This window comes from Oncorhynchus mykiss, chromosome 21, assembly GCF_013265735.2.
Source record: "Oncorhynchus mykiss isolate Arlee chromosome 21, USDA_OmykA_1.1, whole genome shotgun sequence".
Lineage (NCBI taxonomy): Eukaryota > Metazoa > Chordata > Actinopteri > Salmoniformes > Salmonidae > Oncorhynchus > Oncorhynchus mykiss.
This window is the reverse complement of record NC_048585.1, coordinates 40,312,996-40,327,751: the sequence shown is the minus strand read 5'-3', so window position 1 is coordinate 40,327,751 and position 14,756 is coordinate 40,312,996. Positions and strand designations below refer to the sequence as shown.

The following is a 14,756-nucleotide window of genomic DNA, read 5'->3' as shown; positions in this document are numbered from 1 at the left end:
AGCCAGTGAGCCATAAAAGCTTAACTGCCGGCTGCAGTTATTAATTACCACCTAAAGTGTAATTAATAACTTCACCATGCTCAAAGGGAAATTCAATGTCTGCTTTTTTTTTACCCATCTACCAATAAATTCACTGCTTGATTGAGGGACCTTACAGAAAGTTGTACAGTATGTGTGGGGTACAGTTATGAGGTAGTCATTTAAAAATCATGTTAAGCACTATTATTGCACACAGTTCATGCAACTTATCATGTGACTTGTTAAGCAAATATTTACTCCTGAATTTATTTAGGCTTGCCATAACATAGCGGTTGAATACTTATTGGCTCAGAACATTTCAGCTTTTAATTTCTTGTTCATTTGTAAAAAATTCTAAAAACATCATTTCACTTTGACATTATGGGGCATTGTGTGTAGCCCAGTGACACAAAATCTAAATGTAATACATTTTGAATTCAGTCGGTAACACAACACAATGTGGAAAAGGCCAAGGGGTGTGAATACTTTCTGAAGGTACTATATGTCAAATATGTACGTTGAAAACGCTGCATGTTTGAAAGCACTGTTTGGGTGTCCCTATCCTTGCCAACAAATGTCTGTGAATGGATCAGTGGTTCACCAATCAGGGCCTTGATAGGCTCGACAACAGTAACAAGGGGTGGTCTGTAAAGAAACAGGATCATTTTTAAAAACGTTTCTAAGGGACCATCAGGCGACATCTTAAAAAACGTATTTAGGGACGTACCTGAAAGAAGCTGGGAACACGACAAAAACCTCAGGGGGACCACAACAGAATGTCCTATGTTTTAAACGACGTTGGACGCAGGAATGTTCTTGCAATATTCCCATGAAACTTGTCTAGAATATTAATATCTTATATTCTAAGACCATGGTAACCACGTTTTGCGTGTGTTTGGTGTGACGTTGATGGAATATTCTCCTATCCCTCAGAAAACTGGACACAGGAACATTCCCATGAGAAGTGTCCAGAACATTAATATTAAATATTCTGAGAACATGGTAACCATGTTCTGGGTTCCGGTTAACTTCGAGAAAATGGTCTCTTGGAAACAGTCCTTGCACATCACTGGAACATTCCTATGAAAACGTCAGGTAATAACCTAAGGCGACTCTTAAGGGAACGTTCCTTAAAGTTGTGAGAACATTTGTTGTTAGTTGGGTGTCTGTTGATTGAGCCTAGTACAGTACAGCAATGGCAGCTAGCATGAGTCACTGTTATTAGGCCTAATGCAGCGATGCTAGCTTAGCTAGCATGAGTCACTGACTGACTCAAATTAATACAAATCTCCATAGTGACCAAACATCTGCGATCTGGACCAAACTACAGTAGGCTACATGACATGGGACTTTGAGAACAAAGAACTCTCTCTATGTCACTCTCCTCCTCTCTCCTCCTCTGTCTGTCTCTCTCTCTCTCTGCATCTCTCATCTCCTCCTTGCAAATACACAAATCATTCAATCAGACTTATTATTACACCTCATAAACACAAACTGCACCCGCATGAACACTGATACTCTCCCACACCCAAATCATCCTCAAGTAGCCTCATGCACTCCTAAACCCAAAAACCAACACAGGTCCAATATCAGGGCATGACCACATATAGTAAGAAAGAGTGAGGAAACACAAGCATGAATACTCTCTCACACCCAAGTCACCTCATACAATTTTTTATTTTACCTTTATTTAACTAGTCAAGTCAGTTCAGAACAATTCTTATTTTCAATTATGGCCTAGGAACAGTGGGTTAACTGCCTTATTCAGGGGCAGAACAACAGATTTGTACCTTGTCAGCTCAGGGATTCAATCTTGCAACCTTTTGGATACTAGTCCAACACTCTAAACACTAGGCTATCTGCCGCCCCAAGCCTCAAGCAAACCCCAAAATGGATACATCTCCAAAATCAACGCCCAACCGCATATAGATATCGCATCTTCATCTCCATTATCTTGTCTTTGACCGAGAGAGAGATAATCTGACTCCAGTAATCTGACTCTTAGAGGGGTGACATTTCAGGTGTGACTGGCCGGGGAGACACAGGCTAGCGTTCTGACCTTTGACCTCTCCGAGAAGAAGATGCAGAGGAGGATTACTTTCTCGCCATGCTAGGTGGACTAGGGAAGTCACAGGCAAGAAGATGGTAACCTGAGTTTTTTTTTTTTTGTGATCTTGCTCAGGCTATCTGTCTTAAAGTGACGCAGCAGAGTTTTTGTATAATTTCAGCCAGTAGTTTTGAAAGTAGCACTCGTTTTGAAAGTAGCACTCGTTTTGAAAGTAGCACTCACAAGCTTTTAATTATTATTATAATTTTTTTTAAATCAGTAACTCATTTTTTTATTCTGCAATTCGTTTGATATGTTACAAATTCCAATTTGTATAATACGTTATGAATTTCTACGCGCTTACGATCACGTTCAATCTCTTTAACCGTCAGTGTTTCTGGTGCATCTGGATTTTAACTTGCTATCTCTCTCCCTCAACACTCGTAACAATTACTGCGTGTCACCCAAAACCTCTAGATTACCGTTTCATCCAGTTGTTTCACATAAGCGCTGCTTTTGAATGCAGACACCACCACAACCTCAATAACGCTCAGTGTAAAGAAGCAAGATACATCTAGAAATTGTGGGACTGCTGTCATTTGTATGTGGCTGAATCGTTGTCATCCACACTGTCTATGGTTTGACACATCCATGAGGAGATGGCAGCTCAGGAGCCTCATTACTACAGATAGAGGACATTGGATTACACACCTTGTCCTACTCATCTGTCCAATAGAGTTTCTGAACATTACAGGGTTGAAGTTAAATCGTACGATATTTTCCATCTGTGAAATGCTTCAGGGTAAGTCGCACAACACAAACTGTCGTGCTGGACCAGTCCTCTGATCAGTATCTTGAGATATTGGGGTCTTTCCTGCAATAAAACCATTCACATATTTTATATACTGGGGGATATTGAGTTTTGTACTCTTAAAAATCCAATTACATCTGATTTTGTCAGGGTGCATCATTTAATAATTAATATATCCTGTTTGGTGGAAATGCTATTTTCAGTATGTATTTTAGACCCCTGAAAGCTTGTTTCTGATTGGCTAACTAACGCTCCACATTGACCAGGAGTCAGCAGTAAGACAGTGAGGGGTCAAGCTACTCAGCAACTCAGCAGTCTAGCTACTCACACACACACGCACACACACACGCGCACACACACACACACCCACACACACACACACATACACACACATACACTACTCAACTCAGCTACATGGCTGCACATGGGCACACACGTGCTTGTAGTCAATCTATCGTATTCAAAGTGTGGTAGGTACATAAACGATGTTGTAGCCCGTTCCTGCAGTCAAATGACGCAGTGGCCTCATGGTTGGAATGTTATTCATATTTTTCATAATTTCATAATTAATAAACATATATATTTCTAAAACGCTGAAAATCCGTTGTTTCTATGTCAAACGGTTTTGTAATATTTCAGTCTTCTGTGATTTATATAAAGTGTAATATTGAGATGCAAACTAAAAAATGTAACACATTTCAACTCTACATCTGGCATGCTCCAGGTATCTTTTTTTTAAGCTCATAACCATATGTGTGAGCTGTGTACTTTTGTCTCAAAGGTTAAGACTACCAAGAAACACTCTGTGTGACCCTGATTTAGCCCACTGCAGTAAAAGGTTAAGATGTTCACCTGCGGCCTAGCGTTGTGTATTATGGTGCAGGGAGAGCATTGAAAGCACTGATAGAAGTTAGAGCTGTGATATATGTCTCTCTGTCTCTCCCCGGAAGGCTCTTCGCCTTCTTGGTAACTACGCCATCCCTGTCCAGGGCTATTTGCAGTTATGACAGCTAGCGCTACTCTAGACCTGTAAGAAGACACTGTATGTATCAAGCATCTCAAAGTATGAGTGCTGATATAGGATACATTTTCCCTTTTTGATCACAATGAATAAGATGACATGGATAGGGGGGGCCTGATCCTAGATCAGTACTCTTACTTCAATACTCTTGATAGAAATAGCCCCAGGTCCCTCCTGTCCATGTAATCTTATAGACTATGATCAAAAAACTGATACTAGATCAGCACTCCTTCTTTGAGACGCTTGATACATACAGAGCCGGACTTACCCTGATCTGCTGTGGGCGTGCAGTGCAGGGTGCAGAAGAACTGCAGGGGTAGATATCGGTTGTTGTTATGATGTCATAGTTTCATTTTGATCCTCTTTGAATTCAGCAGTTTGATAGTTCATCCACTACACCCACATACTGTACCTGTACGCACGCACACAGTCTCATACACCGACAAGCCGCTTGGACACCCTCAAGCAGAACTAAATAGCCCAGAGAACCCCCGAAGCAAAAAACCTATGGATTTAGGACTCAGCTTCGCAGACTAGACCTGACCAGCTTCAACTCTTGCTTTCCAACAACCAATAACGTGATGTGTCCAAGGCCCAACCATTTGGAGTGCTCCACATCATGGTTCAGTCTAACTAACCAGGCTCCTAATATTCTTAGGAAAGACAGACTATCATTTCTATTAAGGTGCTTTTTTAGCATCTCTCAGCGTGTAGTGTTCTCCCCGGCCACATTGTCTCTTTCTCTCTCTCCCTCATCCCCTCTTCTCTCCATTTCCCCCTGGGTTTATGATGCTGCTGGCTTCCTAGAATGGAACTGCAGCGCAAACTATGTTGTCTCTCTCCCTCATTGTTGCCCCTCCCTCCATTCTCTCATCCCTCAGTTTCCTTCTATCCACTCGCCCCCTTTCTCATCATCCTTTTGCCCCACATCAGAAGTCATGTTATCTAGCCTCACGTACCTTCTCCTCCATCTCCCTCATAAGTCCTCCCTCAACCCTTCATCCCTCCAACCCCTTTTCCCCTTATCCCTCAGTTTCGTCATGCTGTCCCAACACCCACATCCAGGGTCAACTCCTCCATTTCACTCATCCTTACTCCCTCTTCCCTTCCATTCCTCCATCCATTCCCTCCATAGGACCCACCTCCAGGGCGAGCTCCTCCATCTCGAATGCTTTCTGGGCGTTTTTGTTGCTCTCCACATGTGCATGGTAGTAGATCACCATGACATCGTACTTCTTCATCACAGACTTGTAGTTCTTAGCATTGAGATCATGGACGCGGTCTTTCCCATCATACTCAGGGATCTCCAGACCCTTCTCTCCCCAGGACATGTTCCCCAAAGAGAGCAGGGCCCCCAGAAACACCCAACCCCACTTCATTGTTCCAGGTTATTGTTGGTTCCCCCCACTCAGGTCTCCCACGACTTGGACGTCAATTGCTGAATTGTTTAATGTTGCGGAAGAATATATTTTTGCGTTGTTCCTAAAATTAAAAATTAAAAAACGCCACTTAGGAACAAGGTCCACTTCGTTTCGACGCCGGCCAGAGAAGAGCAGGTCGGAGTGTTGAACCCCCCCTTTTACATGCGGGCTCAGACACTACCGTCCAAGGGGGTGAGTGAGGGGTGGGGTTCCAACGACGAGGGCGAGTTGGAGGGAGAGAGAAGCAGGCTGCAACCCGGGGAGAGTGGGCAACCAAAAAGTAGGGAGAGAAAGTGAGAGGGGGATGGGGGGGGGGCTTGGTGACAATGGGTTTGAGGGGGGTTAGTAAATAGCAAATGGATGGAAACGTGGGAGGGGCTATCTTTGGATCGCATGGCCACCTGTTGGATACCATGGCTACAAAGGGAGGGCGAGAGAGAGAGAGAGAGAGAGAGAGAGAAAGAGAGAGAGAGAGAGAGAGAGAGAGAGAGAGAGAGAGGATTCCATTCCCATATTAAGTTTTGTAGGGGACCCTGACCACGGCTAAAAATACTGACACAAACGGTGTGAGCAAGATGGCCACCATGGAATCCTGAGGGTTGATGAGCTTGGTTTGATGGAGGTGTACTGTAGCCTGCAAGTTCAAAGAGAGAGAGAGACAGAGAGAGAGAGAGAGAGAGAGAGAATGGGGCATATTGAGAATGGGGCATAATGTCATAGGCACAGAGTATAGGGCATGATGCACATTGGTGATTATGTTGAACTTGGTAGTTGTCTACCAGTGCGTAGCTGGGTGGCAGACAAAGAGAAACAGACAGAGAAAGGCATATTCAGGGTGGCACAGAGTATAAACGGCATGAGACACATAGATGTCGAACTAGGTCGGCCCGACTGTAGTCTGCCAGTGCGGTGCATAGCTGAGTGCCTAGACAGACAAACAGACAGGATGGCACAGATTCTTTGGCACAGCGTAAAGGCCTTGAAATACTGTACATTCAGAGTCATGGTGATGACTCCTAGCTTCCCCTGTTCCCAGTCCACCTGGTTGTGCTGCTGATCCAGTTTCTTCAATTCTGCCTATTGAACCCTGACTTGTTCACCGGACGTGCTACCTTTACCCCGGACTCGCTGTTTCGTCTCTCGCTCTCTTTCGACCTTTGAATGCTTGGCTGTGAAAAGCCAACTGACATTTACTCCTGGGGTGCTGACTCTATAACTCAATAAACACTTTGATTATTGTTTGACCCTGCTGGTCATCTATGAGCATGTTAAAACATCTTAAGGAAACCCAAAAAGGGTTCTACCTGGAACCAAAAAGGGTTATACTATGGGGACAGATGAAGAACCCTTTCAGAACCCTTTTTTCTAAGAGTGTAGGTTCCCATGATGGACAAGAAGAACAGCAATCTTCAATGCTTTTACTGGACATTTTGTGACTGTTATTACATTTCCTATAGAAAATTAAGAAACGCAAGTAAAACACAAAACTAGAAAGGCAAAAGCCTCTGTCTATATGGATAGTCTTCCAATGCTATGCTATCGTGCCCAGAAACCTGCTCCTTTCACTCTCTGTTCCGAACGTGCTAGACGGCCAGTTCTTATAGTCTTTAGCCGTACCCTTATCCTACTTCTCCTCTGTTCCTCTGGTGATGTAGAGGTTAATCCAGGACCTGTAGTGCCTAGCTTCACTCCTACTCCCCAGGTGCTCTCATTTGTTGACTTATGTAACCGTAAAAGCCTTGGTTTCATGCATGTTAACATTAGAAGCCTACTCCCTAAGTTTGCTTTATTCACTGCTTTAGCACATTCTGCCAACCCGGATGTCTTAGCCCTGTCTGAATCCTGGCTTAGGAAAACCACAAAAAACACTGAAATTTCCATCCCTAACTATAACATATTCCGCCAAGATAGAACTGCCAAAGGGGGCAGTATTGCAATCTACTGCAGAGATAGCCTGCAGAGTTCTGTCTTACTATTCGGGTCTGTACCAAAACAATTCAAGCTTCTACTTCTAAAAATGCACCTTTCCAGAGACAAGTCTCTCACCGTTGCCTCTTGCTATAGACCACCCTCTGCCCCCAGCTGTGCTCTGGACAACATATGTGAATTGATTTCCCCCCCATCTATATTCTGAGCTCGTGCTGCTAGGTGACCTAAACTGGGACATGCTTAACACCCCGGCCCTCCTACAATCTAAGCTTGATGCCCTCAATCTAACACAAATTATCAAGGAACCTAACAGGTACAACCACAAATCCATAAACACGGGCACCCTCATAGATATCATCCTAACTAACTCACCCTCCAAATACAGCTCTGCTGTTTTCAACCAAGATCTCAGCGATCACTGCCTCATTGCCTGCATCGGGAATGGGTCTGCGGTCAAACGACCACCCTTCATCACTGTCAAACGCTCCCTAAAACACTTCAGCGAACAAGCCTTTCTAATCGACCTGGCTGGGGTATCCTGGAATGACATTGACCTCATCCCGTCAGTAGAGGATGCCTGGTTATTCTTTAAAAGTGCCTTTCTCATCATCTTAAATAAGCATGCTCCATTCAAAACATTTAGAACCAGGAATAGATATAGCCCTTGGTTCACTCCAGACCTATTTGCCCTTGACCAGCACAAAAACATCCTGTGGCGTTCTGCATTAGCATCGAATAGCCCACGTGATATGCAACTTTCAGGGAAATTACGAACCAATATACACAGGCAGATAGGAAAGATTTTTCAAACACAAATTTGCATCCTGTAGTACAAACTCAAAAAGGTTCTGGGACACTGTAAAGTCCATAGAGAATAAAAGCACCTCCTCCCAGCTGCCCACTGCACTGAAGCTGAGGTAAACACTGTCACTACCGATAAATCCACAATAATTGAGAATTTCAATAAGCCTTTTTCTACGGCTGGCCATGCTTTCCACCTGGCTACCCCTACCCCGGTCATCAGCCCTGCACTCCCCACAGCAACTCACCCAAACCTCCCTCACTTCTCCTTCACCCAAATCCAGATAGCTGATGTTCTGAAAGAGCTGAAAAATCTGGACCCCTACAAATCATCCGGGCTAGACAATCTGGACCCTCTCTTTTTAAAATTATCTGCCGAAATTGTTGCAACCCCTATTACTAGCATGTTCAACCTCTCTTTCGTATCGTCTGAGATTCCCATATATTAGAACGCTGCCGCGGTCATCCCCCTCTTCAAAGGGGGAGACACTCTAGACCCAAACTGCTACAGACCTATATTTATTCTACCCTGCCTTCCTAAGTTCTTTGAAAGCCAATTTAACAAACCGATTACCGACCATTTCGAATCTCACCATACCTTCTCCGCTATGCAATCTGGCTTCAGAGCTGGTCATGGGTGCACCTCAGCCAAGGTCAAGGTCCTAAACGATATCATAACCATAACATTACTGTGCAGCTGTAATCTTGGACCTGGATAAGGCTTGCGACTCTGTCAATCACAACATTCTTAATGGCAGACTGAACAGCCTTGGTTTCTCAAATGATTGCCTCGCTTGGTTCACCAATTACTTCTCCGATAGAGTTCAGTATGTCAAATCGGAGGGCCTGTTGTCCGGGCCTTTGGCAGTCTCTATGGGGGTGCCACAGGGTTCAATTCTCGGGCTGACTCTCTTCTCTGTATACATCAATGATGTCGCTCTCGCTGCTGGTGATTCTCTGATCCACCTCTACGCAGACAACACCATTCTGTATACCTCTGACCCTTCTTTGGACACTGTGTCAACTAACCTCCAGATGAGCTTCAATGCCATACTACTCTCCTTCCGTGGCTTCCAACTGCTCTTAAATGCAAATAAAACTAAATGCATGCTCTCGTTTGCTGCCCGCACCTGCCCGCCCGTCCAGCATCACTACTCTGGACAGATCTGACTTAGAATATGTGGACAACTACAAATACCTAGGTGTCTGGTTAGACTGTAAACTCCTTCCAGACTCACATTGAACATCTCCAATCCAAAATTAAATCTATAATCGGCTTCCTATTTCGCAACAAAGCATCCTTCACTCATGCTGCCAAACATACCCTTGTAAAACTGACCATCCTACCGATCCTCGACTTCGGCGATATAATTTACAAAATAGCCTCCAACAATCTATGCAACAAATCAGATGCAGTCTATCACAGTGCCATCCGTTTTGTCACCAAAGCCCCATATACTAACCACCACTGCGACCTGTATGCTCTCGATGGCTGGCCCTCGCTTCATACTCGTCGCCAAACCCACTGGCTCCAGGTCATCTACAAGTCTCTGCTAGGTAAAGCCCAGCCTTATCTCAGCTCACTGGTCACGATAGTAGCACCCACCCGTAGCACGCTCTCCAGCATGTATATCTCACTAGTCACCCCCAAAGCCAATTCTTCCTTTGGCCGCCTCTCCTTCCAGTTCTCTGCTGCCAATGATTGGAACGAACTGCAAAAATCTCTGAAGCTGGAGACTCTTACCTCCCTCACTAGCTTTAAGCATTAGCTGTCAGAGCAGCTCACAGATCACTGCACCTGTACATAGCTCATCTGTAAATAGCGCATCCAATCTACCTCATCCCCATACTGTATTTATTTATTTATTTATCTTGTTCCTTCGCACCCCAGTATCTTTACTTGCACATTCATCTTCTGCACACCCTACCATTCCAGTGTTTAATCGCTACATTGTAATTACTTCACCACCATGGCCTATTTATTGCCTTTACCTCTCTTATCCTACCTCATTTGCACATGCTGTATATATATTTTTCTACTGTATTATTGATGGCATGTTTGTTTATTCTATGTGTAACTCTGTGTTGTTGTATGTGACGAACTGCTATGCTTTATCTTGGCCAGGTCGCAGTTGCAAATGAGAACTTGTTCTCAACTAGCCTACCTGGTTAAATAAAGGTGAAATAAATAAATAAATAAATAACACTGCAGCATTGCAGTGCTTGACACACTTAAACCAGTATGGTTTAAATAAATATTTTGTCATGCCCATTCACCCTCTGAATGGCACACATACACATTCCATCTCTCAATTGTCTCAAGGCTTAAAAATCCTTCTTTAACCTGTCTTCTCCCCCTCATCTACACTGATTGAGGTGGATTTAATAGGTGACATCAATAAGGGATCTCAGTCTATGTCATGGAAAGAGTGGGTGTTCCTAATGTTTGTGCACTCAGTAATATGTTAGCTAGTATTGTGTGTGTGTGTGCACATGTAGCCTAGGTACAGTATATGCACAAGTGAGTGTATATATATTTAGGGGATCTTGGAGACAGCGAAGGTAGAGAGAGGAAGCTAGAGTGAGAGAGAGCACTAGAGCCAGAGAGAGCGAGAGAGAGTGAGCTAGAGAGAAGGAGAGAGAGCTAGAGAAAAGGAGAGAGAGCTAGAGAGAAGGAGAGAGCGCCAGAGAGAAGGGGAGAGAGCTAGAGACAGAGTTAGAGCAAGAGATTGAGAGAGCTAGACAGGAGTGAGAGCTCGAGAGTGAGAGCACTAGAGCCAGAGAGAGAGAGAAGGAGAGAGAGCTAAAGAGAGATAGTGCTAGAGCCAGAGAGAGAGAGCTAGAAAGAAGGAGAGAGACCTAAAGAGAGAGAGAGTGCTAGAGCTGGAGAAAGAGAGCTAAAGAGAGAGAGAGCATGTCAGATTTTAGTTTACCAAGTAGAAAGGAGAGGAGAGTTATTAATAACAGTTTGCAACCTGATCCTCTCCTCCTCCATGTCATATGCTGGCTCATACAGTTTGTGCCTATTTAGATGCCAGGGAGACAGGGGCAGAAGGGTGGTAGGTACAGTATTTGGGGAAGTTAAATGAAGGTTGGAATAACTTCTATCTTATTGGTGGTGTGTGAGAGAAAGAGAGCAAGAAAGAGAGAGAGAGAGAGAGAGAGAGAGAGAGAGAGAGAGAGAGAGAGAGAGAGGGTGAGTGTGTGTATTTATTTGACGGTCGACAACCAAACCTGCATGTGCATGCGTGCATGAATGTTTGTGGTGTGTGTGTGTGTGTGTGTGTGTGTGTGTGTGTGTGTGTGTGTGTGTGTGTGTGTGTGTGTGTGTGTGTGTGTGTTAGGACAATCCCCCTAGGCAATGACGACCGTAGTGTACCTCAGTGGAAAACAGCACCCTCCTCTGGCCATAGCAGTAATGGCACCGCACATGTTAAAACATCTCAGTCACTATGATTATCAGTCAGTTCCTTTGCATATACAGGCAATTAATAGCATAATATTATGGCATTCAGTGCATCTTAAAGGTGCAATATGCAGAATCGCTCCGCCATTCCCTGGTTGCTAATATTGAAATAATTTGCTTTATTTCAGTTTATGTGACAAAACAACCAATGAACAGTGTAGAGAATCATTTTACCATCAAAACTGCTGTGAAATACACTACATGACCAAAATAATGTGGACACCTGCTCGTCGAACCTCCCTTTCTAAAATCATGGGCATTTATATGGAATTGGTCCCCCCTTTGCTGCTATAACAGCCTCAACTCTTCTGGGAAGGCTTTCCACTAGATGTTGGTACATTGCTGCGGGGACATGCTTCCATTCAGCCACAAGAATATTAGTGAGGTCGGGCACTGATGTTGGCCGATTAGGCCTGACTCGCAGCCGGCGTTCCAAATCATCCCAAAGGTGTTCGATGGGGTTGAGGTCAGGGCTCTGTGCAGGCCAGTCAAGTTCTTCCACACCACTCTCGGCAAAACATTTCTGTGTGGACCTCGTTTTGTGGACGGGGGCATTGTCATGCTGAAACAAGAAAGGGCCTTCCCCAAACTGTTGCCACAAAGGTGGAAAATCAGAATGGTCCCTTGAATGTCAATGTATGCTGTAGAGTTAAGATTTCCCTTGACTGTAACTAAGGGGCCTAGCCAAACCATGAAAACAACCCCAGACCATTATTCCTCCCCCACCAAACTTTACAGTTGGCACCATGCATTGGGGAAGGTTGAGTTCTCCTGGCATCCGCCAAACTCAGATTCATCCGTCAGACTGCCAGATCGTGAAGCGTTATTCATCACTCCAGAGAATGTTGAGTGTTGCAACTGAGGAAATATGCTTTTTACACGCTATGCGCTTCAGCACTTGGCGGTCCCGTTCTGTGAGCCTGTGTGACCTACCAATTCGCGGCTGAGCCGTTGTTGCTCCTCAATGTTTCCACTTCAAAATAATAGCACTTGCAGATGACCGGTGCAGAAATTTGACACACTGACTTGTTGGAAAGGTGAAATCCTATAACAGTGCCACGTTGAAAGTCACTTCAGTATCAAATCAAATGTATTTGTATAGCCCTTCTTACATCAGCTGATATCTCAAAGTGCTGTACAGAAACCCAGCCTAAAACCCCAAACAGCAAGCAATGCAGGTGTAGAAGCACAGTGGCTAGGAAAAACTCCCTAGAAAGGCCAAAACCTAGGAAGAAACCTAGAGAGGAACCAGGCTATGAGGGGTGGCCAGTTCTCTTCTGGCTGAACATGGTCAAGGTGTTCAAATGTTCATAAATGACCAGCATGGTCAAATAATAATAATCAGAGAAGTTGTCGAGGGTGCAGCAAGTCATCACCTCAGGAGTAAATGTCAGCTGGCTTTTCATAGCCGATCATTAAGAGTATCTCTACGGCTCCTGCTGTCTCTAGAGAGTTGAAAACAGCAGGTCTGGGACAGCCGCAGGCAGAACAGTTGAAACTGGAGCAGCAGCACGGCCAGGTGGACTGGGGAAAGCAAGGAGTCATCGTGCCAGGTAGTCCTGAGGCATGGTCCTAGGGCTCAGGTCCTCTGAGAGAGAGAGAAAAAAAGAGAGAAAGAGAGAATTAGAGAGAGCATACTTAAATTCAGACTGACCATGGTGGAGAGAGGGGAACCGGCCAGGTTGAGACAGCAATCAAATGACCCACTGAAGAGATGAGTCTTCAGTAAAGATTTAAAGGTTGAGACCGAGTTTGCGTCTCACATGGGTAGGCAGACCATTCCATAACAATTGAGCTCTATAGGAGTAAGCCCTGCCTCCAGCTGTTTGCTTAGAAATTCTAGGGACAATCAGGAGGCCTGCGTCTTGTGACCGTAGAGTACGTGTAGGTATGTACGGCAGGACCATTGGAAAGATAGATAGGAGCAAGACCATGTAATGCTTTGTAGGTTAGCAGTAAAACCTTGAATTCAGCCCTTGCCTTAACAGGAAGCCAGTTTAGGGAGGCTAGCACTGGAGTAATATGATCACATTTTTTGGTTCTAGTCAGGGTTCTAGCAGCCGTATTTAGCACCAACTGAAGTTTATTTAGTGCTTTATCTGGGTAGCCGGAAAGTAGAGCATTGCAGTAGTCTAACCTAGAAGTAACAAAAGCATGGATTAATTTTTTTGCACAGAAAGTTTCTGATTTTTGCAATGTTACATAGATGGAAAAAAAGCTGTCCTTGAAACAGCCTTGATATGTTCGTCAAAAGTGAGATCAGGGTCCAGAGTAACACCGAGGTCCTTCACAGTTTTATTTGAGATGACTGTACAACCATCAAGATTAATTGTCAGATTCAACAGAAGATCTCTTTGTTTCTTGGAACCTAGAACAAGCATCTCTGTTTTGTCCGAGTTTAAAAGTAGAAAGTTTGCAGCCATCCACTTCCTTATGTCTAAAACACAGGCTTCTAGCGAGAGCAATTTTGGGGCTTCACCATGTTTAATTGAAATGTACAGCTGTGTGTCATCCGCATAGCAGTGAAAGTTAACATTATGATTTCGAATGACATCCCCAAGAGGTAAAATATATAGTGAAAACAATAGTGGTCCTAAAATGGAACCTTGAGGAACACCAACATTTACAGTTGATTTGTCAGAGGACAAACTATTCACAGAGACGAACGGATATCTTTCCGACAGATAAGATCTAAACCAGGCCAGAACTTGTCCGTGTAGACCAATTTGAGTTTCCAATCTCTCCAAAAGAATGTGGTGATCGATGGTATCAAAAGCAGCACTAAGGTCTAGGGTCTGACACCATTAAAAGGTAATTTACCACTTTCACAAGTGCAGTCTCAGTGCTATGATGGGGTCTAAAACCAGACTGAAGCGTTTCGTATACATAGTTTGTCTTCAGGAAGGCAGTGATTTGCTGCGCAACAGCTTTTTCTTAAATTTTTGAGAGGAATGGAAGATTCGATATAGGCCGATAGATTTTTATATTTTCTGGGTCAAGGTTTGGCTTTTTCAAGGGAGGCTTTATTACTGCCACTTTTAGTGAGTTTGGTACACATCTGGTGGATAGAGAGCCATTTATTATGTTCAACATAGGAGGGCCAAGCACAGGAAGCAGCTCTTTCAGTAGTTTAGTTGGAATAGGGTCCAGTATGCAGCTTGAAGGTTTAGAGGCCATGATTATTTTCATCATTGTGTCAAGAGATTTAGTACTAAAACACTTGAGTGTCTCTCTTGATCCTA

The 14,756-nt window shown here is 44.1% G+C and overlaps 1 protein-coding gene across 2 annotated transcripts in view; it reads right to left on the bottom strand.

Moving 5' to 3' along the window:
- Positions 1–5,582, bottom strand: part of LOC110500405 (calsequestrin-1) — a 30,720-nt gene extending 25,138 nt beyond the window's left edge. Inside the window, exon 1 of one of the 2 annotated variants that reach the window (XM_021577764.2) lies at positions 5,040–5,582. In XM_021577764.2, the coding sequence (XP_021433439.2) occupies positions 5,040–5,276 (237 nt within the window). In that variant the 5' untranslated portion in view covers positions 5,277–5,582. The remainder of the gene's footprint in view (positions 1–5,039) is intronic. The other variant, XM_021577765.2, reaches the window with a different exon arrangement.
- Positions 5,583–14,756: the final 9,174 nt, after the last annotated feature.